Source organism: Borostomias antarcticus, assembly GCF_949987555.1.
Source record: "Borostomias antarcticus genome assembly, chromosome: 22".
Lineage (NCBI taxonomy): Eukaryota > Metazoa > Chordata > Actinopteri > Stomiiformes > Stomiidae > Borostomias > Borostomias antarcticus.
In genome coordinates, this window is record NC_140255.1 from 6,130,727 (window position 1) to 6,157,465 (window position 26,739).

The following is a 26,739-nucleotide window of genomic DNA, read 5'->3' on the forward strand; positions in this document are numbered from 1 at the left end:
CAGCTCAAATTGCTTGATATATAAAGCCTGGTAAAGTAGGAGGCAACGACCTTGGGTTCTGTGAAAGGTGCTAGGCCTATATAATTTAAATTTTTTATAATTTGTAATTATCCTTTTATAATAAGAATAATACATTCTTATTATAAAAGGAATCCATTCTGATTAGAGGGATACGGTAAAACACATGTAACCATTAGGAGAGATTTTCAAGTTTTGCATACATAAACGCCCCGCCAGCTCCTTACTACAGGGTCGTGTGCACACAGAATCCCCAGACAGCGCGGAAAAAGTTGAGACGTTCCCAATTGACATGATGTTCAAGGTCACGTGCAAATTCAACGTTTTATTCGTCACATGCAATGTACCAGTAAAATGAGCAGTGAGATGTTTCTCCGCTGGCTCTTATAACGTGCACACTAAGCTTAAGCATGGTGGAAAAAAACTATAGAAAATAACAATAGAAAACAAGATGGTATATGGACTTTTAATACAAAATGCAAAATATATAGCCTACATGAAAGGGATGGGATGTGCTGAGAGAAGATGATTAAAGTGTACAGTTTAGTTAAATGCATGAGTAGGCTACTTGTGGATCCTGATATGCCCTATCCATATTATGTAGGCATATGATATATTTTAGTTATGCATAACCACATGTTTATTTACATAATGTAGATGTGTCCATTCTGACGACTATAGAATGTGCTGAGTCTGAGTATAGCTACTGAGTTTAGTGCTTATTTATTCATTCACTGTCATTTGCTGTGTTTGTGTAGTGCTTTTATTTATTTTAGGACACCACGATATCTCGTAGAATCAAATGTGAAATGTAATTGGAAATGATACAAATATTCTCGTATTTATTATTATTCTTTTTTCAAGCCTAGGATGTCTGTAGAATTGATGTGAACGCAATCACCTCGGATTTCTCATAAATTCAGCCCTTGCGAACGGGCGCACTCCAATCTGGCCTACCTACGACTGCATTTCTGCGTTCTTAAATCCTGTTCTTAGATAAGAACAAATGCGAGATAAGAAAACATTCAGGAATGCCAGAATTGTCCCGGGAACTTCGTAAGTGGAGTTAAGAAGAAATTTCTTCTTAACTTCCCCTTAACTCCGTTCAGGAATGAGGTCCATAGTTCTTAGCCTATTAATACTGCTCTTCCGTGTTCGTAGATTCTGTTCAGTTCCCTCATGTGAGTGGGAGTGGAGGTTAAGAAGAAATTGCTTCCTAATAAATTCTTAACTTCGTTCGTGAATGAGCCCAGCAAGCACGGACGGACCCGATTGGGGCTAACTGAAGTCATATCATGACTAGTCAGATCTGGACCAGAATATCACCATATTACAACTACAGTGATAACCTGGACGAGCCTGATTTGGGCCAATTCAAGTCATACCATGACTAGTCATATCTAGACCAGAATATCACCCTATTTCAATAACAATGGAAACCGCTTATATATCACGGTTACAGTGATCAACCGCTTATATGGATCAAAAGGCTTGGGCCAGAATCATTAGCCAGTAGTACAAATGCTGTTTAAATGATTCAGTACTGGCCTCAGCAGGGGGTCGGAGGTCAAACCTCAGACGCTCAAACCTGAGGAGCAGAGCTCAGCAGATCAGACTCACATGAGCTGTTCCATCTCTGTCTCGCTGTTGTGTTCTTGCTTACAGTCTCTCTCATGTCTGTCCCTTTCTCTCCTCTTGAGTCTTCATGTTCCCTCTCTATCCCTTTCTCTCCCTCTATGTCTCTGTCTATCCCTCTCTGTCTCTCTCTTTCTCTCTCTCTCTCTCTTTCTGTCTCTCTCTCTTTCTCTCTCTCTTTCTGTCTCTCTTTCTCTCTGTCTCTCTCTTTCTCTCTCTCGGTCTCTCTCCCTTTCTCTGTGTCTCTCTTTGTCTTTCCCTCTCTCTCTTTCTGTCTCTCTTTCTCTCTGTCTCTCTTTCTCTCTCTCTGTCTCTCTCCCTTTCTCTGTGTCTCTCTTTGTCTTTCCCTCTCTCTCTTTCTGTCTCTCTCCCTCTCCCTTTCTCTCTCCCTCCCTCTCTCTTTCTGTCTCTCTCCCTCTCTCTCTTTCTGTCTCTCCCTCTCTCTCCTTCTGTCTTTCTCTCTCCCTCTCTCTCTTCTCTCAGTGGGAGGATGAGCAGCAGCGCAGTTTGGAGGAGAGGGGTCGTCTGTTGCTGTCCCTGCAGTACCAGCCCCCGCCCAGTGAGGGAGACGTGAAGGGCGAGGGGCTGTGTGTGGGGGTCCGTCGCTGCGCACACCTGGCCGCCATGGACGTAAACGGCTTCTCCGACCCCTACGTCAAAACGTGAGAAAACATTTATATGGTTCAACCTAGAACCGTGAGGGGAAACCTTCAGTTTAAACCCTTTTTGTTTTAAGGTCATTTCACCAATAAAATGTTCTACCAGTTTTCTGGAGAGTTCTCCCACAGAGGCCACCTTAGAACCCAGTTTGAAACAATGTAGCCTCCAATATGCTGAGCATCTCAGAACCTGCAGAATCCAGGTCAATTCAGGGTTCCTCTCGCCAGGCTGTGTTGCACAGGAGAACATCCATGGAGATGAAGGATCCATCAAAAAAACATGGTTTTTCTACATGGTTTCTCGCAGATCTGACTTCCGAGAGATTGCCTCTTTTCTCTTTTATTCCCTCCTTTTCCCCCCTTTTTTAAATCAATACAACCGACACCAAGACCAACGTGACCACTCAGGCATGACGCGTTCTCTGTGCTAGCTCGTAGTGTCTCTGATCCACATGATGGATGCCGAGAGTCGACCCGAACGCAGCCTGGCGCTGACAGATAGAACCACTAGACTCCATAGAGCGTTTCAGAACCGCGGGGAACGCAATGCTTGAATGCAATACATCCATCACTGTAGCAACATGACCTTGTAAGACCTGAAGGAATTTAATAAATACTTACGCCCTTGGCATTATCTTCACCACTAAAGAGACCTCATTTCCCATGAGTCCTTGGCGTAGGTCGCGGGTTACAGGATGATGGGATCTGTGTAAAGCACAAAGGGGTGTGTTGTGTGTGTGTGTGTCTCTGTGTGTGTGTGTGTGTGTGTGTGTGTGTGTGTGTGTCTCTGTGTGTGTGCGTGCGTGCGTGCGTGCGCGTGCGTGTGTGTGTGTAAGCGCCATAAGGGTGCGGGGTGGACTTGTTCCACTGTGACTGATACATGCTGACAGAAATCAGATAAATCGCCCCTTTGTATCTATGCTGAATGCCTTTGATGGCCTTGAGGGATAAAAACATGGCGTGACACACACACACACACACACATACCAAAACACACATACACGTACACACACACACACACACACACAAACACACACACATACCAACACACACACACATATACGTACACACACACACACACACATATACGTACACACACACACACACACACACACACACACAAACACACACACACACACACTCCCTCAACTTTTCTAGAACACCATTTCTAGAATAAACATGCCAAACCATCAGCTATTTTAACCTCAAAAACAAACATAGCGTACAAATAGTCATCTTCCCTTCATCTACATGTGTGTTCTCTCCCCCTCAACCACTACCTTCACCCCTCTCTCCTCCCTCTTCTCTCCTCTCTCCCTCCTCTCTCCCTCCTCTCTCCCCCTCAACCACTACCTTCACCCCTCTCTCCTCCCTCTTCTCTCCTCTCTCCCTCTTCTCTCCCTCCTCTCTCCCCCTCAACCACTACCTTCACCCCTCTCTCCTCCCTCCCTCTCTCCTCCCTCTCTCTCTCCACTATCTTCTCTCTCTCCTCTATCTTCTCTCTCTCTCCTCTATCTTCTCTCTCTCCTCTATCTTCTCTCTCTCCTCTATCTTCTTTCTCTCCTCTATCTTCTCTCTCTCCTCTATCTTCTCTCTCTTTCTTCTATATTCTCTCTCCTCTATCTTCTCTCTCTCTCTCTTCTCCCTCTCTCTCTCCTCTATCTTCTCTCTCTCCTCTATCTTCTCTCTCTCTCCTCTATATTCTCTCTCTCCTCTATCTTCTCTCTCTTTCTTCTATATTCTCTCTCCTCTATCTTCTCTCTATCTTCTCTCTCTTCTCTCTCTCCTCTATTTTCTCTCTCCTCTATATTCTCTCTCTCCTCTATATTCTCTCTCTCACCTCTCTCTTCTCTCTCTCTTCTCTCTCTCCTCTATCTTCTCTCTCACCTCTCTCTCTCTCTCTCTTCTCTCTCTCTCTATCTTCTCTCTCTCTCTCTATCTTCTCTCTCTCCTCTATCTTCTCTCTCTCCTCTATCTTCTCTCTCTCTTCTCTCTCTCCTCTATCTTCTTTCTCTCCTCTATCTTCTCTCTCTCTCCTCTATCTTCTCTCTCTCTCTCTCTATTTTCTCTCTCTCCACTATATTCTCTCTATCCTCTATCTTCTCTCTCTCTCTCTTCTATATTCTCTCTCTCCCCTCTTCCTCTCTTCTCAGTTTAGTTTAATTCAGTTTGATTTATTATTTGTGACAAACTGATCTGTGTTGCCAAAACATTTGGTACATTCAAATTTATGTAGATAAAATAAATGAATAAATAATAGAAATAACAATAAGCAATAGTACTTATCAGTAAAGCTTTGCATAGTAAATGAGCATTAACACAGTAACAGATGTGTTTGTCTATGTGTGTGTACAGTAGATAAGCGTGTGTGTGTGTGTGTGTGTGTGTGCGTGCGTGTGTGTAAATACTGTTATAACATTAACATTATGAATAATATACATATATATGCATACAAATAAATACAAATGAATACATATGTATAAAAATGTATACAGATATATATATGTGTCTGTGTGTGTGTGAATATATATGTGCTGTGAGTGAATATGCGAGTGTCTGGGTCACTCACTTCCCCTCAGGTTGAGGCATGCTGATGTGTATTGGGCAGCCATACATGCCCTGTCTCCTTCTCCTAGGAGGATTTTTAGCTTTGAGGTCATTTAGCTCTTTGAAGTCTGGAATTACTCTTTGAAGTCTGGAATTACACAGTTGAACTTGTGAAAGTAGATGTTCCTTATTTCAATGAGTTTATTACCAGGAGGAAGTGCATCTCTGTCTCTATTACCAGGAGGAAGTGCATCTCTGTCTCTATTACCAGGAGGAAGTGCATCTCTGTCTCTATTACCAGGAGGAAGTGCATCTCTGTCTCTATTACCAGGAGGAAGTGCATCTCTGTCTCTATTACCAGGAGGAAGTGCATCTCTGTCTCTATTACCAGGAGGAAGTGCATCTCTGTCTCTATTACCAGGAGGAAGTGCATCTCTGTCTCTATTACCAGGAGGAAGTGCATCTCTGTCTCTATTACCAGGAGGAAGTGCATCTCTGTCTCTATTACCAGGAGGAAGTGCATCTCTGTCTCTATTACCAGGAGGAAGTGCATCTCTGTCTCTATTACCAGGAGGAAGTGCATCTCTGTCTCTATTACCAGGAGGAAGTGCATCTCTGTCTCTATTACCAGGAGGAAGTGCATCTCTGTCTCTATTACCAGGAGGAAGTGCATCTCTGTCTCTATTACCAGGAGGAAGTGCATCGTTCAATGTTCCAGATAGGCGTCTTTTGTTACGTAATTTAATAATTTGGTTGACTCTGATTAGTGGTTGTAAAGCAGTGAGGTTGAGGTTGAACAGTATTGGGTGTTATGTGATCAGTAAGTCTCAGGACCAGCTGACAGAAGGGACTCTTTTGGGAGTTAAGTTCTTGGGTTTGTAGTGCTTGAAATCTCAAGATGCAATCTTTGAGATGCAACCAACATTTATGTTAATAATGATATGATTATAATGACCTAATTCTGCCTTGCATGTATTGGTTGGTGTTTTTTTCATGTTTAATATCGACCTACAGTATTCTGCAATGCAGGGCCTATGGGATGCTTGTCACATCTAGTGTAGTCATGATGACTGAGTGGACCCCAAACCTCACTGCCATGAAGGGCGATTGGGAGGATTACACTGTCCCTTGAGTGAAGAGATCTGTAGTTTCAATGCCAATTTTAACTTATTGCTGACATACATTGACTTAATGATGTGATGAACTTTACCCTCTACACCAATTTGGAGAATTTCATAATATAATCCCTGTTGCCAAATAGAATCTGTTCAGTAAAATAATTCGCTATATCCTTGGTCAATTTCCAAAATAATTCTAAGTCCAAAATAGTTCTAAGTCCAAAATAATTCTAAGTCCAACTAATAAAGGCACATGAAGAAAACCGAGTCCGATGTAGCAGGTCTTTATTGCTCCTTCAATGAAAACAGCATCAAAAACCGGTTGGTCCACGGGGGGCCCCCTCGACGATACAACAACTCTGTCATCTGTGCAATGTCTTATATAGCCTGCCGTAATCCCCGCCTCTACTTTTGCCACAACCCACTTTCCAAACCTCATCCCTACTTTGGCACACATCCAATGGTGTCTAATATGTCGACTCAGCACCAACCTATGCCCAAATATGTCCCTTTGATACACCATTATATCCGGCAAGGGGGGGGGGGTAGGGAGAAAGGAGGAAATTGGGAACACTACCGGTACATGGGCAAGCATAGACTGTGTTTGTAGTCCAGACTACAGTCTGTAAATCAATAAATCAATAAATTCAATCTTTTGACAGATCAAGGGGGGAAAAGGAGGAAATTCGGGAATTTAACAGGAGGAAATCGGGGTATTTAAGCAGTCAGGAGAGAGCGTAGGCTATTCCAGCAGCCTTAAACTGCTTGCCTCAGCATCTATCAATCAATCAATCAAAGCTTTATTTGTATAGCGCATTTCATACCCAGAGGCAACACAATGTGCTTTACAGAGAACAAGGGAGGTGGGCATACGACCCACCCCTACATATTCCAGAGGGAAGCAAAAAAACAGTAATCACCCGGGGGCCAGATAAGTGAGCTGTAAAAATTCTTCCCTGATCTATAAATCTTGACAGATCAGTTTCAGTATGGCTACATCTAGTGGTCGCATCTGATATTACTATTGAGCAGTTTATTATTGCTACATCTTGGTGTCGCGGCTGTCTAAAACAATCATGCCATATGATGATTATGATTACAATATTATGAGATGATTAAAATTCAGGGGAGCTAAATCAAATTAAATCACAAATCAAAAGCCTTTTCAAAATCAATAAAACATGCAAATGTAACAGAGTGAATGGTGAGTCCTCGTAATGGTGAATGGTGAATGGTGAATGGTGAGTCCTCGTAAACCCTTGTGGAGTGAGTGTAGTCCTCTGAGGTGGAGGAGATAGTGAGTAGCTGGTGAAACTCACTCCCCTAGTATAAAGGATGTACTAACGACCCTGGCAATAAAGAAATCTCTCTTGACATAGTTATTCGCACATCCGACTTGCAAGCAGGTTCGCGTCCCGCCCTGGACAACCCCTTAACATGGAACAAACGAACCACACATATTACCCTTGTTTTTTGGTGTATGTGATGATTAATTAGGGTCTGTAGGGTGTAAACGTGGTCAGTAGTGGGGTGAGTAGTTGTTTACTCAGGACATTGTGCTCCATAAGGAAGGCCAGCATCCAGGCATTCATAATGCTGCAAAACACCTTCCCTAGATTATTGCTCACACAGATGCCTCAGTAGTTGTTAGGGTCGAATTTATCTCCACTGGGGAAATCAGCCCCCGGCTCCAGGTATCAGGAAAGCAGCCTGATTGAAGAAGCAGACTGAAGCTGAAGCAAGGCCTGTCCCAGCTCAGGGCTGCTGAGTTTTATATTTTGGTGTTTCAGTTTGCTATTCTTGCACTTTGCCTTCAGCACTAGATTATGCTCTTATTCACTTGTTTTAGAAAGGAGATGCACTTGTGAGTTCTGGCAAGTAGTAGTACAGTATGTTGGCTTTTCCTGTGTTAAATTCATTTATTGCAAGTTGCTTTGGATAAAAGCGTCAGCTAAATGACTGTAATGTAATATAATCTTTGCAGCAATTTTTGTAACAGCCGTGCTTAATTGGTTTGGTTGAAACTGTACAGAGAGGAAGGTATTAATTAGATCTGTGATTTCGGGTTACAGTATATTTTAAAATATAATTTCACCTTCAGGAGTCCATTTATCTAGATTTTTTAAATATGCAATCTGGAGGGCTCGTGTTCTGTTATGTTGTTGTGTACAGATGGTTTTCAGTGTGGTCTTAATTGTGTCAGTGGTTGGTTGTGGAGGTGAGGTGTAGATGATCTTGCTTGTGTCTGGTGGTGGAGATGAGGTGTAGATGGTCTTGGTTGTGTCTGGTGGTGGAGATGAGGTGTAGATGGTCTTGGTTGTGTCTGGTGGTGGTGGTGGTGTTGGTGGTGGTGGTGAGGTGTAGATGGTCTTGGTTGTGTCTGGTGGTGGTGGTGGAGATGAGGTGTAGATGGTCTTAGTTGTGTCTGGTGGTGGTGGTGGTGGTGAGGTGTAGATGGTCTTGGTTGTGTCTGGTGGTGGAGATGAGGTGTAGATGGTCTTGGTTGTGTCTGGTGGTGGTGGTGGAGATGAGGTGTAGATGGTCTTGCTTGTGTCTGGTGGTGGAGATGAGGTGTATATGGTCTTGGTTGTGTCTGGTGGTGGTGGTGAGGTGTAGATGGTCTTGGTTGTGTCTGGTGGTGGAGATGAGGTGTATATGGTCTTGGTTGTGTCTGGTGGTGGAGATGAGGTGTATATGGTCTTGGTTGTGTCTGGTGGTGGTGGTGAGGTATAGATGGTCTTGGTTGTGTCTGGTGGTGGAGATGAGGTGTAGATGGTCTTGGTTGTGTCTGGTGGTGGTGGTGGAGATGAGGTGTAGATGGTCTTGCTTGTGTCTGGTGGTGGAGATGAGGTGTATATGGTCTTGGTTGTGTCTGGTGGTGGTGGTGAGGTATAGATGGTCTTGGTTGTGTCTGGTGGTGGAGATGAGGTGTAGATGGTCTTGCTTGTGTCTGGTGGTGGAGATGAGGTGTAGATGGTCTTGCTTGTGTCTGGTGGTGGAGATGAGGTGTAAATGGTAAATGGTAAATGGACTGCACTTATATAGCGCTTTTCCACCTGAGCGGCACTCAAAGCGCTTTACAATGGCCTCTCATTCACCCATTCACACACACATTCACACACCAATGGCGGTAGCTGCCATGCAAGGTGCTAACCTGCTCATTGGGAGCAATTTGGGGTTAGGTGTCTTGCTCAAGGACACTTCGACATGTGGACAGTCAGAGCTGGGATTCGAACCACTGACCCTTCGATCACTGAACGACCCACTGTAGATGGTCTTGGTTGTGTCTGGTGGTGGAGATGAGGTGTAGATGGTCTTGCTTGTGTCTGGTGGTGGAGATGAGGTGTAGATGGTCTTGCTTGTGTCTGGTGGTGGAGATGAGGTGTAGATGGTCTTGCTTGTGTCTGGTGGTGGTGGTGAGGTGTAGATGGTCTTAGTTGTGTCTGGTGGTGGTGGTGGAGATGAGGTTTAGATGGTCTTGGTTGTGTCTGGTGGTGGTGGTGGTGGTGAGGTGTAGATGGTCTTGGTTGTGTCTGGTAGTGGTGGTGAGGTGTAGATGGTCTTGGTTGTGTCTGGTGGTGGTGGTGGTGGTGGTGGTGAGGTGTAGATGGTCTTGGTTGTGTCTGGTGGTGGTGGTGGTGGTGAGGTGTAGATGGTCTTGCTTGTGTCTGGTGGTGGTGGTGGTGGTGGTGAGGTGTAGATGGTCTTAGTTGTGTCTGGTGGTGGAGATGAGGTGTAGATGGTCTTGGTTGTGTCTGGTGGTGGAGATGAGGTGTAGATGGTCTTGGTTGTGTCTGGTGGTGGTTGTGGAGGTGAGGTGTAGATGGTCTTGGTTGTGTCTGGTGGTGGAGATGAGGTGTAGATGGTCTTGGTTGTGTCTGGTGGTGGTGGTGGTGGTGGTGAGGTGTAGATGGTCTTGGTTGTGTCTGGTGGTGGTGGTGGTGGTGGTGAGGTGTAGATGGTCTTGGTTGTGTCTGGTGGTGGAGATGAGGTGTAGATGGTCTTGGTTGTGTCTGGTGGTGGTGGTGGTGGTGAGGTGTAGATGGTCATGGTTGTGTCTGGTGGTGGTGGTGGTGGTGGTGAGGTGTAGATGGTCTTGGTTGTGTCTGGTGGTGGTGGGGGTGGAGATGAGGTGTAGATGGTCTTGGTTGTGTCTGGTGGTGGAGATGAGGTGTAGATGGTCTTGGTTGTGTCTGGTGGTGGAGATGAGGTGTAGATGGTCTTGGTTGTGTCTGGTGGTGGAGATGAGGTGTAGATGGTCTTGGTTGTGTCTGGTGGTGGTGGTGGTGGTGAGGTGTAGATGGTCATGGTTGTGTCTGGTGGTGGTGGTGGTGGTGGTGAGGTGTAGATGGTCTTGGTTGTGTCTGGTGGTGGTGGGGGTGGAGATGAGGTGTAGATGGTCTTGGTTGTGTCTGGTGGTGGTGGTGGTGGAGATGAGGTGTAGATGGTCTTGGTTGTGTCTGGTGGTGGAGATGAGGTGTAGATGGTCTTGCTTGTGTCGGTGGTTGGTTGTGGGGGTGAGGTATAGAGAAGACTGTCCAAAGATGTGGCTGTTGCCAGCAGGATCCACTGTGTCAGGCTCACATCCTGTTCTGTCCTGTTCATTTAAATCTCCCACCAACAGCACATTACCCTGGGCCAGATAATGTCAGATCTCTTCATGGAGATTTTCTAAAAAGTGTTCATCGTAATAGGGTGACTCAAGGGGGGAGTGTAGGCTGCACATATATACAGATCATTATCATACCTGGCAGTATTTGTTTAATCTAAGCCAGATGTCTGTTGCTACTTTTTTCATTATTTCAAAATGAGATGATAAGTCCTCTTTATACCACGCAATAACCCCACCTGAATCTCTACCATGGCGTGTGTGTTTCTGTTTGAGGGATGGTATTTATATCTCTGTAGTTTAAAGGGACAGTGAGGGTCTGTGTCGTCTCGACACCATGTTTCTGATAATATGATAATATCTTGACCTTTGATGATAGAGATTAATTCTTGGTCTGTGCTCCTCAGTCCGAAAACTGTAGAGCACAGACCCTGAATGTTCCACGAACTAATAGATAAATATTTCATTAAAGTGGCTAAATGTAATTTATTTTTCTTACCTTAAAAGTTTCTAAATCATTTTGATGGTACACTGCCTTGTAACAGGCCCTGCTCTTTCGTTCCCAACCCTCCTCCCGAGTGCTGCTTCTTGAAATAATTTGTTTAATGTAGCGGGCCGCTGTCACTGCTGTCACGGCAACATCCATAACGCTTTACGGAATTATTTCACACACCAACTTCAGATGGCTATTGCTATAATAGTAGCACAAATTCTAGGCTATTACACACATCATGGCGGAGGCAAAAAGACCGAAGAGGAACATCACAGAACCAGGCCAGGTCAAGCCTGGCTTATGTGCGTGGCTGGCTTGTTTCTGTTCAGGACTGGTAGGACGGAAGCTAGTCATGCCAAAGAAATAGCTGTGAATTGAAATGACATGAAATAATGTCTGATGAATTAAGAAAGGTCTTGTCGCCTGGACTAGTGTTGCACGATATACCGGTACCAACGGTCTACCGCGGTGCCAAAACGTCACGGTGCCAACTATACTATAAGCTCTATACAACATTACTACCGTGGAATATGGTACTACCGTGGAATATGGTACTACCGTTGGACACGGCAGGGGGACAATGTTACCTCTGTTCCCAAATTCACTGGTTTCTGCTAATGAGAAGACTGGCTCGCAACACCGTTGTGCAGCTCCCAATGTGTTGGCTCGCGCACACATGCAGTCACAATACAGGCTATTGACGTTATCTGTATGCCTGGGCGCGAGCCAGTCTTGTTCTCAGTAGGCTATCTTAATGTCAGAAGTGTTCTCTAGCTCCGAGTCCGTACCATCAAATGTAACATTATTGAAGAAATATAACTCTAAAAGTTTAATATGGAAGTATTTTGGTTTTAAAACATATAAACAAGGAAACGCCATAGATGATGGCCGTCCGTTGTGCAGGCGATGCAGCAATGCCGTACAGGCAAAATGAGGCAACACATCAAACTTAATAAAGCATCTACAATCTCGTCATCCAGACCTTGAACTGGAATACAAGCGAGCTAATGAGGTTAGTATGACTTTATTTGTTATAACTAGCAGTGTTCTTGCCATTAGCTAATATTACAAAAATTAATGAATAAACCTCATAGCTAAAGCGTTTGCTGCTGTTGCTAGCTAGCCAGCCAATGCTAGCCAGCTGGCTAGCTAATGAGCTAATGAAGTAACATTAACCTACCTGCTGTCATGTCGTCATGCACAGCTGTTGAATGAAATTTGTCGTTCTCTCATTCCAACTCCAAACTCCTTAAAATAATGTGAGCTAGATTATGTAGGCTGAGACGAATCCAATGATAATCCAATGATATCCACCTCTTGACATTTGGTCGTTTGATCTGGTTTTGACTTAAACGAAAGTGAAAGCTAGATAAAGCATGTAGATATCACTGCCATCAAAACCCAGTGGCCCTCCGCTGACCTTTACTGGTGGTTGGTGATACTACACTTGTGTGTATACATGGCTGATTCTGTCGTTGTTGTTAGATATGCTTTTTAAATATTGAATATTAATAATTCATAATATGCATAATATATTTTTACTTACCTGTAGAGTTACAATGTAATGTGTTAAATGCATGTTATTCATGCACCACTCGTATAAAGTGATTACACTGTACTGTAATGTACTGTAAATACATTGCACGTTCATAAAAATAAAAGAAAAATGTAAATGCTGCGGTATCGTGATACTACTTGGTATCGTGATACTTTGGCTGGTATAGTATCGCAGGTCAAATATTGGTATCGTGACAACACTAGCCTGGACACATCAATTCCAATGCTTCCAATGCTAATCCAGCACAATAAGAGCGGGATAGCCAGTTAGCTCATGAGTTCACAACAACTAGCAGCAGCTTTCATAACATTAATGGTAGCGGCCAGTGGCTAAAGCAGTTACACTGATGATTCCTGTAACGTTAGCTATTTTGCTGTAATTGGTTCAACTTCTGTTTCTGGACAAAGGTAAGGGATAAACCCAGATAACACAAGGCTAGTGGACCTACAGCGGGTCCCCGATGGATGAGCTGGCGGACCTCTGACTGAATCCGCTGGCGGGTTCCTGGCCATTTGTGGTGAATAAGTAGACCAAGACACAGTGTGTTATCTGGACATCTACTTGATTGAGTCAGCAGGTAGCAAAGTTGTTTGTAAATAGGTACGTGTTAATAGGCCTCCTTTTATATTTATATTATATATTTTATATATATGATCTTGATATTATATTGATATGAGCATATGAAAGTAAAGTTAAGTATTTGCCCTTAGAAGTAAATTGTAATTAAAATGGTTCTTAGCTAAGTAAGCTAAGTGTAGGCAGACCTGAAAGGTCAATTGTAATAATATCATGAATGTAAATGAATTGTAAACATAGTACTCAACAGAATAGGTAATACTCAAGTCCTGATTAAAACTTTTCCTAAATGCTTTATTAAACATACAGACATACACATTAAAAGTAGCCATAATTGAATCAACACCTGACAACACTCGAGCAATTGAACACCTTGTCTATACAATAGACAACTGACTCTGCACTACTGTAAACTAGTGCATTAAAATAGTGCATTAAAATATTGGCCACAAATAAAATACAACCATACCATGTCCATAAAATGGAATAGCTAATACATTACAATGATAATTACCTGAAGTGCTGGTAACTCTTAATGTTTGGGAGCTTTTTGAAATAGCTACTCAGATGCTGGTGCCAGTTGTAGCTTTCAACAAGCACTGTGCCGTCCTCAACTCCGACAAGCTGTGGGGTGTTGACTTTCTTCACAGGAGCGCTGTCTCTCACCACCCCAGCGATGTCAGTAAAAGTCTCCACTCTGGTCTTCCTATAGTGCTGCTTGATCAGGCCAAAGCACCAGTCAGGGGCAAACTTGGTGTGTCTGCTCATTGGGAGCAATTTGGGGTTAGGTGTCTTGCTCAAGGACACTTCGACATGTGGACAGTCAGAGCTGGGATTCGAACCACTGACCCTTCGATCATTGAACGACCCGCTCTACCAACTGAGCTACAGCCGCTCAGCCTGGTTCTCCCATCTCCACAGAGGAACGCTGGAGCTCTGTCAGAGTGATCATTGGGTTCTTGGTCACCTCCCTGACCAAGGCCCTTCTCCCCCGATTGCTCAGTTTGGCCGGACGGCCAGCTCTAGGAAGAGTCCTGGTGGTTCCAAATTTCTGATCCAAGCATCCAAGAGATGCATTGATGAGGTGGGTTAGGAAGGGAAGGAGTTCAGGTGCAACAGACTGAGTGGAGGGAACAGGGTCTAGGGAGCACGTGGTGGGGCGGCTAGATGTTACAAGGTTGAGGGGAGAAAAGTGGGGTAAGGTGGGATGTGGAGAGGAGGGGGGTAGTAGAGAGGGAAGAGAGGGTGGGGTTGGGGAGGTGAGGTTGGTTAGTTAACCATGAAAACAGCCTCTCGGTGGCTAGCTGCATTCCGTTCATAGTTGTGTGCGGATTGATTGCACCTCTGACTATAGGAGAATTCACCTCGCGCGCTACACACAATAACAGCATTTCGCCCCACGTTTGAGCGACTTGAATTTTGCATTGTAGGCCTGCCTGTCGGTGATCCGTGTACAATAAATTATTTTGCGGGCCGGATTACATTATATTTCTGACATCATGTCAGGCCGGATGGAGGGGTGGGGCGGGCCGGAGAAGGCCCGTGGGCCGGGAGTCTGAGACCCCTGCTTTACAACCTATGAAAGCTTCCCAACCCTGGGACCAATTCAATGGTTTCTAAACAGCTCATCGAATGTGGTATTTAATCAATGCATTTATGGATTGACTTCCATTGAGAGCCTGCATAAGTGAGAGCCTGCATAAAAACTGCAGCTAGCTCAATACTGGAATGATCACTGACATTATGATCTCTAGGTTTCAGGTTCATGATAGACAGACCACAAATAGGGCTAAATGTAAAAAATAGCACAATACTGCTTTAAGCAAATGAGTAATTTGTTCAAAGAGTATAACAGAAGTAGTTACCCTCAGAGCCGGCCTTAACCATCTGGGGGCCCGTTTCAAGAGCAATTCTAAGAAGAAAATAAAAATAAAAGACCCATATTCAATGACCATTGACCCATATTCACAACAGTGTGATTTATTTTAATTAAAGGAGTAGTAAAGGGAAAATGAATGTTTAGCCCTGTTTTAAGGTTACTTATGTTAATATACAATGGTTCAGATCAAAACGTTGAAAAAACTAGCACTTTTGAGAAAGTCTGATAATTGCTCTACCACCGTTTTGGTCATACAATGGATGTGGGTGGGCATCTTGAAACATCTTTCAAAAACATGTTAAACTCTCGATTTCAAAGACAAGAAGCTCACCGAGGTGTTAGTTGGCGTTCTGACATATAATTCACCATAAAGTAAGATTCTAGTTCATCTGGAAAGGCTTTTTTAAATATTTAGCATAGAACTATTTAGTCGCTGCACATACGTGTGTAAACTTCTGCAAACTAGGTAGCCTATCAATCAATCAATCAAAGCTTTATTTATATAGCGCATTTCATACCCAGAGGCAACACAATGCGCTTTACAGAGAACAAGGGAGGTGGGTATACGACCCACCCCTACATATTCCAGAGGGAAGCAAAAAAACAGTAATCACCCGGGGGCCAAATAAGTGAGCTGTAAAAATTCTTCCCTGACCCCTCTCAACAAGGCGATCGAGCAAGCTCCAGGAGTATGTTTGTCTACTGGCTTAGAACATTTATAAAGCAATACATTACATGAAATTACATTTCAGAGTGAGAGAGGCTAAAGCATCATAGGAGAGAGAATATTCTACAGACATGCTACATCATCCACAGCAGACACGGGGGTATCTATCGGACTCAGGGAGGTCTGCTGGTGACAGTGGGGCATCCACTGGACCTGGTTAGAAGATAGGAGGGAGAGAGAGAGGCACTAGGGAGAGGGAAGGCAGAGGGAAGGCAGAACAGGGTTAGTAGCACATAGAGCCATACAGACCACACAGATATTGAAACAGGCAACCTGGGGCAAGCTCCTGGAATATATTTGTCTAATGGCTAAGAACATTTAAAGAACAATAAATAACATTAAATTAAATTTTCGGAGCAATAAAGGCTAAGAGCATCAGGTCCAGGCCTAAGCCGGATGTGGACTGATGTGTGTCTGTGTGTACGTGTGTGTGTGTGTACTAAATACTACGATATCCACAGCTCCACAGCTGACACTGGACCTGGTTAGATGATAGGAGGGAGAGAGAGAGGCACTAGGGGAGACAGAAAACGGTTAGTAGCACACTGAGTCATTGAAGCAACACAGCAGTCAGAACAGAACAAGCCTGTTTCAGGATAACCAGCTTCTGTACACTACTTGATATACATCCATTGCATAGCAGGATCAATACCAATGTATACAGAGGATTCACAGGTAGGTTTGAGGCTGCCTTTCTGTGTCTCAAGGTCCTAGCTAGTGATTGTAGGCTAGGTCGAAAAGGTACGTCTTGAGGTCTCGCTTGAAGACCTCCGTTGTTTCGGCCCTTCTTAGGCACTCCGGCAGGGTGTTCCAGAGGTTGGGGGCATAGAAACTAAAAGCTGCCTCTCCGTGTTTCTTGGTCCTGGCTTTTGGAACTGTTAAAAGTTCAGTGCCTGAGGATCTAAGTGATCTGTTGGGCATGTACTTAACAAGCATGTCTGAAATATATTCTGGTGAGTGACTGTGGAGAGATTTATAGACTAGTAATAGTATTTTAAAGTCTATTCTAGAGTTGACTGGTAACCAGTGTAGTGATTTTAAGGCTGGTGTGATGTGTGCCCTTCATCTAGTCTTAGTGAGGACTCGTGCTGCAGCATTCTGTATCATTTGTAGCTTAGAGATTGCTTTCTTTGGTAGGCCTGATAGTAGAGCATTGCAGTAGTCCAGCCTGCTTGGGATGAAAGCATGCATTAATCTTTCGGTGTCAGCCTGAGAGAGAAAGGGTTGCACCTTGGCAATGTTCCTTAGGTGGTAAAAGGATGTCTTTGTAATATTCTTGATGTGGTTTTCGAAATTAAGATCTGAGTCAAGCCTAGCAACATAAACAATAACAATAGCTACCGTAAGTAGTTCCGCTTCCTGAATCCCCTCTGCGGATTGATCTACACATCTACAACGGTTGCGTCAATACAAGTCAATGGATTTCATAAAATGATCAATAAAACCCTACAGGATTCATACTTTGCGGCGAATTTGATGTCAGAACACCAACAGACACCAATTAGCCCCCCTGTGAGCTTCTTGTCTTTGAAATCGAGTTTAACATGTTTTTGAATGATTTCTCAAGGTGCCCACCCACATCCATTGTATGACCAAAACGGTGGTAGAGCAATTATCATACTTTCTCAAATGTGCTAGTTTTGTCAACGTTTTGATCTGAACCATTGTATATGATCATAAGTAACCTTAAAACAGGGCTAAACATGCATTTTCCCTTTACTACTCCTTTAAGGCATGCTTTGTTATTACTCATTTAGTTGAAACTAATTATTTTGAACTGTAATTCAGATCACACAAGATTTAGTTTTTGATGTTTGAAATGTGTTTATTCAACTTCGCAAGTCGCCAGGCCATTGGCTGCACGCATTGACAAGTGTATGCAGCAGATCGAAATAAACATATAGGCCTATATTCAAAATACAATACAAATTATTGAACTAGACCTGTCGGCTGTACTGTAAAAAACAATTGTGCTCAATTTAGACTGTTTTCTTTGCTTATAGACTAGTCCGACTATTTCCGAAATTCCGACAATTTACTAGTTCATATTTTTGACACGGTCAGTCATGTTCTTAGTGAGGGGAAAGGGGGGACTATCGAAGCTGCTAGAGAGGGAGGGGCTCGTTTCAGATGAAACGGGTTAACTATGGTTACCCTGCACTTTCTATTCATTACAATGCATTGAGAAACTAAGTTAGACACAAGCTAGAGATAGCCAAAAAGATTTCAGGATAAAATCTTTGAGAATAAGAACAACACCAAAAATCTCTGGCAGTCTATTAATCAGATAAGCACCAGTAATAAATTAAAAACCAAAGCCCACAGTGTTGGGTTGGAGATTAATAGCGATATAATTTTTGACAAATCGCAGGTGGCTGACTTCATTATTTTACATCCATTGCTTCCAAACTGGTGGGTAGTTTGCCTGCCCACTTAGGAAGTTCACTCCTATTACACAGCCCAAGACATACAGCCAGATTAAGATAAGATATACTTTAATAATCCATGTGAGGCATTATTAATGTAGAAAATGTATTATTTTATCTTATCTAAGGTTTCTCAGGCCAAGGTCCTTGAAGGGCTATCAGAGCTCAAGCGATAACATTCCAGACAGATTCCAAAAGGATGCAGCAGGAGGAGGATAACCTCCCTATGTAACTCTGGTTATATATCTGTCCATAGAGTTATGTAGGCTACTGAAGGAATGGAACCAGGCTAGGGTTGTGCCACCAGAAGGGCAGTAAGGTTGAGCACGGAAACTATAGAACAGTCTCCACCCTAAGCCTGATATTGAAGGTCCTACCGTAGAATAAGTTGTCCATGTGCAAATAAATGACTATATTCATGAGGCAAACCTCCTTTATGCTGACCAATCTGGTATTAGGAAATCATTCTCCACTGATATATGCTTGCTCTACCATACAGATTTTATTAGAAGTGGTGTGATATGGTGATGCGGTACATTTCAAAGGGCATTTGACACAGTTGATCAAATTAAGAATCATGGGTTTACTTAGTCTGACACTGTATTCTGTGAGATCTTATCTGTCAACCCAATACTAGTTTGTTGTAAATGGGACTCTATTTAGTATTATGGCAGTCCATTGTGGAGTACCCCAGGGGGGGTCCTGGGGCCCCTTTTATTACTTTTGTATATTAATGGTATGAGTTTAGCTTGTTCTTGTCAGTTATTTTTATATGTTGATGACTCTGCATTACTCATCTCCCACAAAGACAAGGTACTAGATTATGCTCTGATACACTTGTGATACACTTGTGAGTTCTGGTGAGTAGTAGTACACTGACTTCCTACGTTAAATGCAATTAAAGTCTTAGAAAACCAGGCCAGGTCAAGCCTGGCTTATGTGCGTGGCTGGCTTGTTTCTGTTCAGGACTGGTAGAACGGAAGCTAGTCATGCCACTGAAATAGCTGTGAATTAGGGATGTTAATAGTTAATCGACTATCGATTAATTGCCGATAAGAATTTATTTGAGTAAGATTTAGTTACTTGATTAATTGCTTGTTAATGGAACTGAACTTTTATTTTTTTGAACGAACGTTTTCAATGGGAGTTGCGTGAAATGTAATCATGATTTAGGGTCTGACTGCACATGAGGGCGCCCCGCCATGTAGTAAAGGCTAATCGGGATGCCGGGAAATTTCATGACACAGCGGAAGAAGACAAAAAAATGAAGCGAGCAAAGTGCAGTCTGGCGCAGGACGTTCTTATCAATTAATCGACTATCGTTTGTTAAGGTTAACAGTTATCAATTAATGAAATTCCTTGAAATTTGCAACCCTACTGTGAATTGAAATTACATTAAATAATGTCTGATAAATTAAGATAGGTCTTGTTTGTCTTGCTCTCTCTCTCTCTCCTTTTCTTTCTCTCACCCTAAGAGGACCAGTGGAAATAAGTCTTCGACTTTTCTGTGTTTATATCCTCGTTAGTTTTTATAATGTCATATGTGTATGTATTTTTTTTTTACTTTCGAATAAACCAAACCAATTTTTATGTTCTAAAACATTGACATTGGAAAGTTATTTTCAACATTCTGAATTCTGAATCACTTTGGAGTTACAAGGTTTTGACCTGACAGCAGCGAAGTATAGATCATAGCATGGACTATAGTATGTCCAGTATCATATTCTAACATCGGCTCAGCTACAGATCATAGAGTATGTATATTAAAGCATTATGGAACGAGAAGCAGTGGGATGTCACGGATATCGCCACGGCTAGTGGGAGTGGTTAGGCACGACGCGCAGCGGAGTGCCGACTTCGAGTTCCATAATGCTTTTATACAACGGTTGCCACATTTATCCGTCAATATTTCAAAAAGAAAGACAATATGAACTTTAAATTTTATTTTTAATGGAACTATTTGTTAATCATTTGCGGATACTTCTGCTGAAAAAGGGAACGTTGTCAGGCAACGACAATGCTACAGCACATCTTTGTAAACATTGATCTGGAAGCTGCCACGGCTCCTAATAAGAGGTGGATTGATATTAAAAGATGTGCGAACATTCCATTTTAGCGTGGGGATATCGTTGTTATCGCCACGGCTGGAATGGAAACTGACCAATAGAGACAATGGACCGGATCTATACCGTTGTATAAGTGTGTGTATATATATATATATATATATACTGTATGTGTGTGTGTACACGCACACACATACAGTGTATGTATATATATATATATATATATATATACATATACACACATACAGTATATTGTAATATTGGGCTCAGTTACAGACTCCTAGACTGTTCCAGTGCAGTACAGTATACCCCAGCCATCACATCCTAATAGTCTAAACCAGCCTTGATGAATGTACTTTGTAAAATGTAAACAACATCCATGTACACATTTATTTTTCAGTGTTTTTGATTTATGTAAGTTACGTATTTTTTGTTATTTTCCATTGCTGCTGTATTTCTCATGCAGTGTTAGGACCTAGATGTTACAACGTGAAGCTTGAAGCGTGAGTGTTCAGAGAGAAGCATGTGTTGAGAGTGGGTGTGATGTTACTGTTACTGGGCTGTGACTGAATCACCTCTCTCTCTCTCAGCTACCTCAAGCCAGACGTACTGAAGAAATCCAAGCATAAAACAGCTGTCATAAAAAAGACCCTCAACCCAGAGTTCAATGAGGTACAGAATGTGTGTGTGTGTGTGCGTGTGTGTGCTTACTTAAATATGTGTAGGAGAGAGTGTGTGTTATGATCTGCACATTGACCAGGGCCAGATTAGTTCTTATGAGCCTAGATCTATCTATCTATCTATCTATCTATCTATCTATCTATCTATCTATCTATCTATCTATCTATCTATCTATCTATCTACCTATCTATCTATCTATCTATCTATCTATCTACAGTTAGGTCCACAAATATTTGTACATTGACACAATTTTCATAATTTTATCTCTGTACACCACCACAATGGATTTGAAATGAAACATTCAGCATGTGCTTTAAGTGCAGACTTTCAGCTTTCATTTGTCTTTAATCTAAATCAGGTGAACATTGTTGGAATTACAACAAATGGTGTATGTGGTTTCCTCCCTTTTTAGGGGACAAAAAGTAATTGGACAAACTAACATAAATAATAAATCATGAATCAAATGGTAATTTTTAATATTTGGTTGCAAATCCTCTGCAGTCAATGACACCAGTGCGTTCTTTCTTTTTAAGAATGTATCAAACAGTTGATTTGGTCACACCTAATGTTTTTTTCTATCTGATGGGTTTGTTTTGATTTTTCAGCCTAATAACGGCTTGCTTCACTGATAGTGACAGCTCTTTGGATTTCATATTGAGAGTTGACAGCAACAGATTTCTAATGCAAGTACCACACTTAAAATGAACCCTTGAACCTTTTATCTGCTCCTTGTAAATGAAATAACGAGTGAATAACACACACATGGCCATGGAACAGCTGAGCAGCCACCTGTCCAATTACTTTTGGTCCCTTAAAAAGAGGGGGGCGTATAAAATGGTTTGTAATTCCTACACCGTTCACCTGGTTTGGACGGGAGGGTATCCTACACCGTTCACCTGGTTTGGACGGGAGGGTATCCTACACCGTTCACCTGGTTTGGACGGGAGGGTATCCTACACCGTTCACCTGGTTTGGACGGGAGGGTATCCTACACCGTTCACCTGGTTTGGACGGGAGGGTATCCTACACCGTTCACCTGGTTTGGACGGGAGGGTATCCTACACCGTTCACCTGGTTTGGACGGGAGGGTATCCTACCTCGCTGGACTACCGTTTACCGGCTCGCACCCGCTGGTTACCGCTAATCCTTACAACTCAACCGGCGACCGATGCTGCACGTTCTAGGGTCCTGAGAAAGACGCTGCACGTTCTAGGGTCCTGAGAAAGACGCTGCACGTTCTAGGGTCCTGAGAAAGACACTGCACGTTCTAGGGTCCTGAGAAAGACACTGCACGTTCTAGGGTCCTGAGAAAGACGCTGCACGTTCTAGGGTCCTGAGAAAGACGCTGCACGTTCTAGGGTCCTGAGAAAGACGCTGCACGTTCTAGGGTCCTGAGAAAGACGCTGCACGTTCTAGGGTCCTGAGAAAGACGCTGCACGTTCTAGGGTCCTGAGAAAGACGCTGCACGTTCTAGGGTCCTGAGAAAGACGCTGCACGTTCTAGGGTCCTGAGAAAGACGCTGCACGTTCTAGGGTCCTGAGAAAGACGCTGCACGTTCTAGGGTCCTGAGAAAGACGCTGCACGTTCTAGGGTCCTGAGAAAGACGCTGCACGTTCTAGGGTCCTGAGAAAGACGCTGCACGTTCTAGGGTCCTGAGAAAGACATCTGCCCAATGTCAACTTCAGACATTGACCTTTTGTCAAGATGACCGTGGACACTGTGCGTAGACAGAGTAGATATAAATAAAGTTTGATTTGATTTTATAAAAATTTTAACACCACCTTTTAATAGTAATAATGACATTTGACTGTAAATGTGTCACTGCTTACACAAACATTACACATATTATGAATAGAATGCAGGGTACCTTAAATTGATTGACATTTGTTCCCCAGGAGTTCTTCTATGAGATCTCCTTCACAGAGTTGTCCTCCAAGACCCTGGAGATCACCGTCTGGGACTATGACCTGGGCAAGTCCAATGATTTCATCGGTGAGTGGACTACGTTACACAATATTCATGAATGTTACAGACTGGTTAGCGGGCTACGGGCTACACACACATCCCACAGTGAGGCTATTTCACAACATCCATTAGTGTTCCCCTGGTCATGAGTCACCTGCTCTTCTAATTATGTTAATTCAGCCAAGGCTTTTCTAGAAGCCAATGAGCTATTTTAGTGTCCCTGTTATTGATAAATGGATTTCTCTTGTAGTTAAAGGTACGATTTAAAGGTTTCAGCGTTTCTGTCTTCAGCATTCTGATCTTTGGGACTTTAGCAAAACCTTGATGGCAATCCCTGTATTAAAATACCTCAGCGTAATGAGTTTGTTTTCTGTGTGTGCATTTTGAAGGGGGTGTGTCCTTAGGCTGTCACTCACAGGGAGAGACCCTCCAGCATTGGATAGACTGTCTGAAGAACAAAGGGACGAAGGTGGAGCGATGGCACACGCTAACCAATGAGCTGCCTGGATCCACAGTCCAGGAATAGGAGGCACTGAATCCATTGTGCTGATTTTGGCCAAACATTGGTAGAGGATTTGGATAAGAGACAATTCATCGCATGTTGTGGAGAAATTTCTGCATGACTTTCATTCATTACTTTGAAGTTGCATCACAATACGTGGTTGATAGGTCCTAGTCCTTCACCAATAGGCTGGTCTGTAAGAGGCAGATCTGGGCTTCATTTCGAAGGGGTTGATTGAGGGAGAACTCCTTTCTCTGTCTGATCATCCCTCTGTCATCCCAAGGTCATATCCCCGCTGTAGATTCCATTTCCATCTAGATCATTCAAACAATGCTCCAGCCTTCTGCAAAGGGAGATTCAAATCATGCCAGAAAATGTTTGAGTGACAAAAAAGAAATCATATTCATTTGTCAATAGAACAGCCCTCATTATTCATCTGTCACAGTTTGTTTATTCGTGTTAAATTGGGTTTGGTTGTTTCATTAATCTCTTATTTTGTTTTATCTGGAAGCCCCCCCCCACACACACATAATATCCTTTATTTATTTATTTAGTTAGTTATTTGTACCTCTGTCGCAATAACGTCTCACCTAATGCTTCCGAAGAATTCTAAGTGGTCTTAATAACAACAGACATTTTGTATCAAGTTCTTTGATCACCATCCAATTGCCTGCAGATGGTAATTTATGAAACAGTAATAATAGCTTCATCGGTTCTTCCATGTTGATGGTGTGTTGTGTGATTTATTGCATGTTTTGATGTGAAAGCGTGACTCAGATCTACACCATCTCTGGTAGAGCTACCATTCATATGCTTGGAGAGCCATGTTCTGTTATGTTCTGGTCTGACGGCTTTGACAACCTGATGTTATGTTAAAGTGAGATGTTATGTTAAAGTGAAGTACTGCAGACCTGTACATTAAAAATGTATTTATTGCTGTTTGCACAGTCATTTGATTAACACATTTCAAATATGTGATTTCTACTGCCAAGTTTCAATTTATAAAGAAGTTGTTTTTTAAATGAATTTTGTTATGCCATATTACAAATATCCTTATTGATATGGATTACAACACTGCTATTTTTGCCTCAGGCTTTTCGTTTACAACATTTGATAGACCATCTGTTTCCTTCTAGCCAGATTCACCCTGACATGAAGCTGGGAAGCAGCTGATTGGCTGTTTGTGTTAGCTGGTGTGTTATTGAGTAGCTGGGCACAGCGGTGTTTACCGACCCGCTGGCTCTGGCCGCCGCCCAGCTGGTGAGATGCGTCAGGTGTGGCGTCCCCTGCAGGTACTGCCCTCTGTCTGTGCTCAGTCCCCTGCAGGTACTGCCCTCTGTCTGTGCTCAGTCCCCTGCAGGTACTGCCCTCTGTCTGTGCTAAGTCCCCTGCAGGTACTGCCCTCTGTCTGTGCTCAGTCCCCTGCAGGTACTGCCCTCTGTCTGTGCTCAGTCCCCTGCAGGTACTGCCCTCTGTCTGTGCTCAGTCCCCTGCAGGTACTGCCCTCTGTCTGTGCTCAGTCCCCTGCAGGTACTGCCCTCTGTCTGTGCTCAGTCCCGTGTTGAAGACGCATGCTGGAATACAGTGGTGTGAATATGTACATATGTATTGTTGTGTAAAACTTGCTTTGGCTGTTTGTCCAATTGTACCAACGGGAACCTGAACTTGTGCATGGACATTTTTTCATAAATATCTGTGTTCATATGGCTTGTGTGGACGCGTCCTTACTTCTAATGTCGTATGAGGGACTGGAATGTATAGGGTCAGCAGATAGACCTAGTAAGAGAAACAGACTGGATTCATGAAGGGGATGAGACAGATAAGTGCTGAACAGAACACTGGAAAGACAATACTGCCATCTAATGGTCAAATGTATAAAATGACAGCCTGCAGTTCACACAGCGACTACCTGCCTGACTCAGAGTAGTACTACTAAATAAAATGTTATATATAAAATACTAATAATACTACTATGGTGGAAGCAGTTCCTGTACCCGTCTGTGTGGTTTGAGGAGACTTCGCAGGTTCTTCTGTAGCTAAACACGTCTCATTCTGGAAGTGCTGAGCTGTCATCTGTCACTCCAGACGGACTCATTTACATGCACTCAATATTCGGTTTATTGTCCATATGCTGGTTATTGAAACATTAGGAATAAGGAGTTTACATGCGCAAGCACAAAGGAATATTCCTGTATACATGGTAATTTTAATATTCCGAATTTAAATCAGCGACGCACGGAGAACGTCATCGCAATGAAAGAATCTTTTCTTCTTCCTGTTTAGCCTGTTTATCTCCCCAGACAGCAAGTAAACGATGGCAACATGTTTGTGGTGCTATAGTGCTTGCTCTCATCCAGCAACACCACTTCACACTCCTCCTCATTCACTTCCTTACTGAAAGGAAAAAACGAGAGGAAATGTTAAACGCCGGTGCTGTGGCTCTCTTTCATATGCCACTCGTTCACACCAGAGCCCCCCGGGCCCTTTGGATGAAGATTCGCAGCCAGGACTGGTGGGAAATACATAAATACAATCACAGAACAGGAGACAACATAACAAGCAGAAATACAATCAAAACAGCATCAATAAATAGAATAATAAAATACACTAGATTTGTGGTGTGCTTGTGTGTGTGCAAAATTACATTTGTCAGTACAAAACTAGTTTGTTTAGACATGATTACAGAATTGATTTTGCAGAATAAAATAAACTGTAGGCCTACCTATGAAATATAGGCTACTATAGATGTGTGTTGTGTTGCAATTTGAGAATGGCTAACGTTAGTTCAGCAATCTAGAACCAAGATTCCTTGCAAATAAAACATGCGCAGAGTACAAATTCATGTTCCTTTTGGTGGGAATAAACCGATAAGCGTATTCATGACCCAATATTCGGTTTGGGAAAGGAATAAACCAGGGATCTTATTCGGTTTTTTAATATTCGGAATATGTCCATATTCCGTTTATTCAAACGGTTTATTGATGTTTACATGGCCGCGCGCAACCGTAATATTGTCAATATTCCGTTTAAGAAAGGTTTATTGTGACTGTCTGCCACCCACCTGATTCCTACCAACTCTCCTCACCAGGATAAATCCTTTAGCCTATAGACTTTTAAAAAGGTGCTGGGTATAGCCTAGGCCCTAGCCTACTGCGAGGTTCAACCTCCTTCGTCGTAGGGAATACGAGTAGAGAGGGACGCGAGTAGGGAAGACATTCCGGGACAGCTAATACAATCTAGCTCCCCAGGGGGGCTTACGCACCAGAAAGTCAGTTGCCGTCCC

At 43.0% G+C, this 26,739-nt stretch overlaps 1 protein-coding gene across 1 annotated transcript in view; it reads left to right on the top strand.

Annotated features, from left to right (window-relative positions):
- doc2a (double C2-like domains, alpha) overlaps window positions 1–23,480 on the top strand; it is a gene marked incomplete at both ends in the record, with an annotated part of 66,715 nt that extends 43,235 nt beyond the window's left edge. The window contains 4 exons of the mRNA XM_084456708.1: window positions 2,137–2,315; window positions 20,899–20,980; window positions 22,885–22,981; window positions 23,344–23,480. Coding sequence (XP_084312834.1) covers window positions 2,137–2,315; window positions 20,899–20,980; window positions 22,885–22,981; window positions 23,344–23,480 — 495 coding nt within the window. The remainder of the gene's footprint in view (window positions 1–2,136; window positions 2,316–20,898; window positions 20,981–22,884; window positions 22,982–23,343) is intronic.
- Window positions 23,481–26,739: the final 3,259 nt, after the last annotated feature.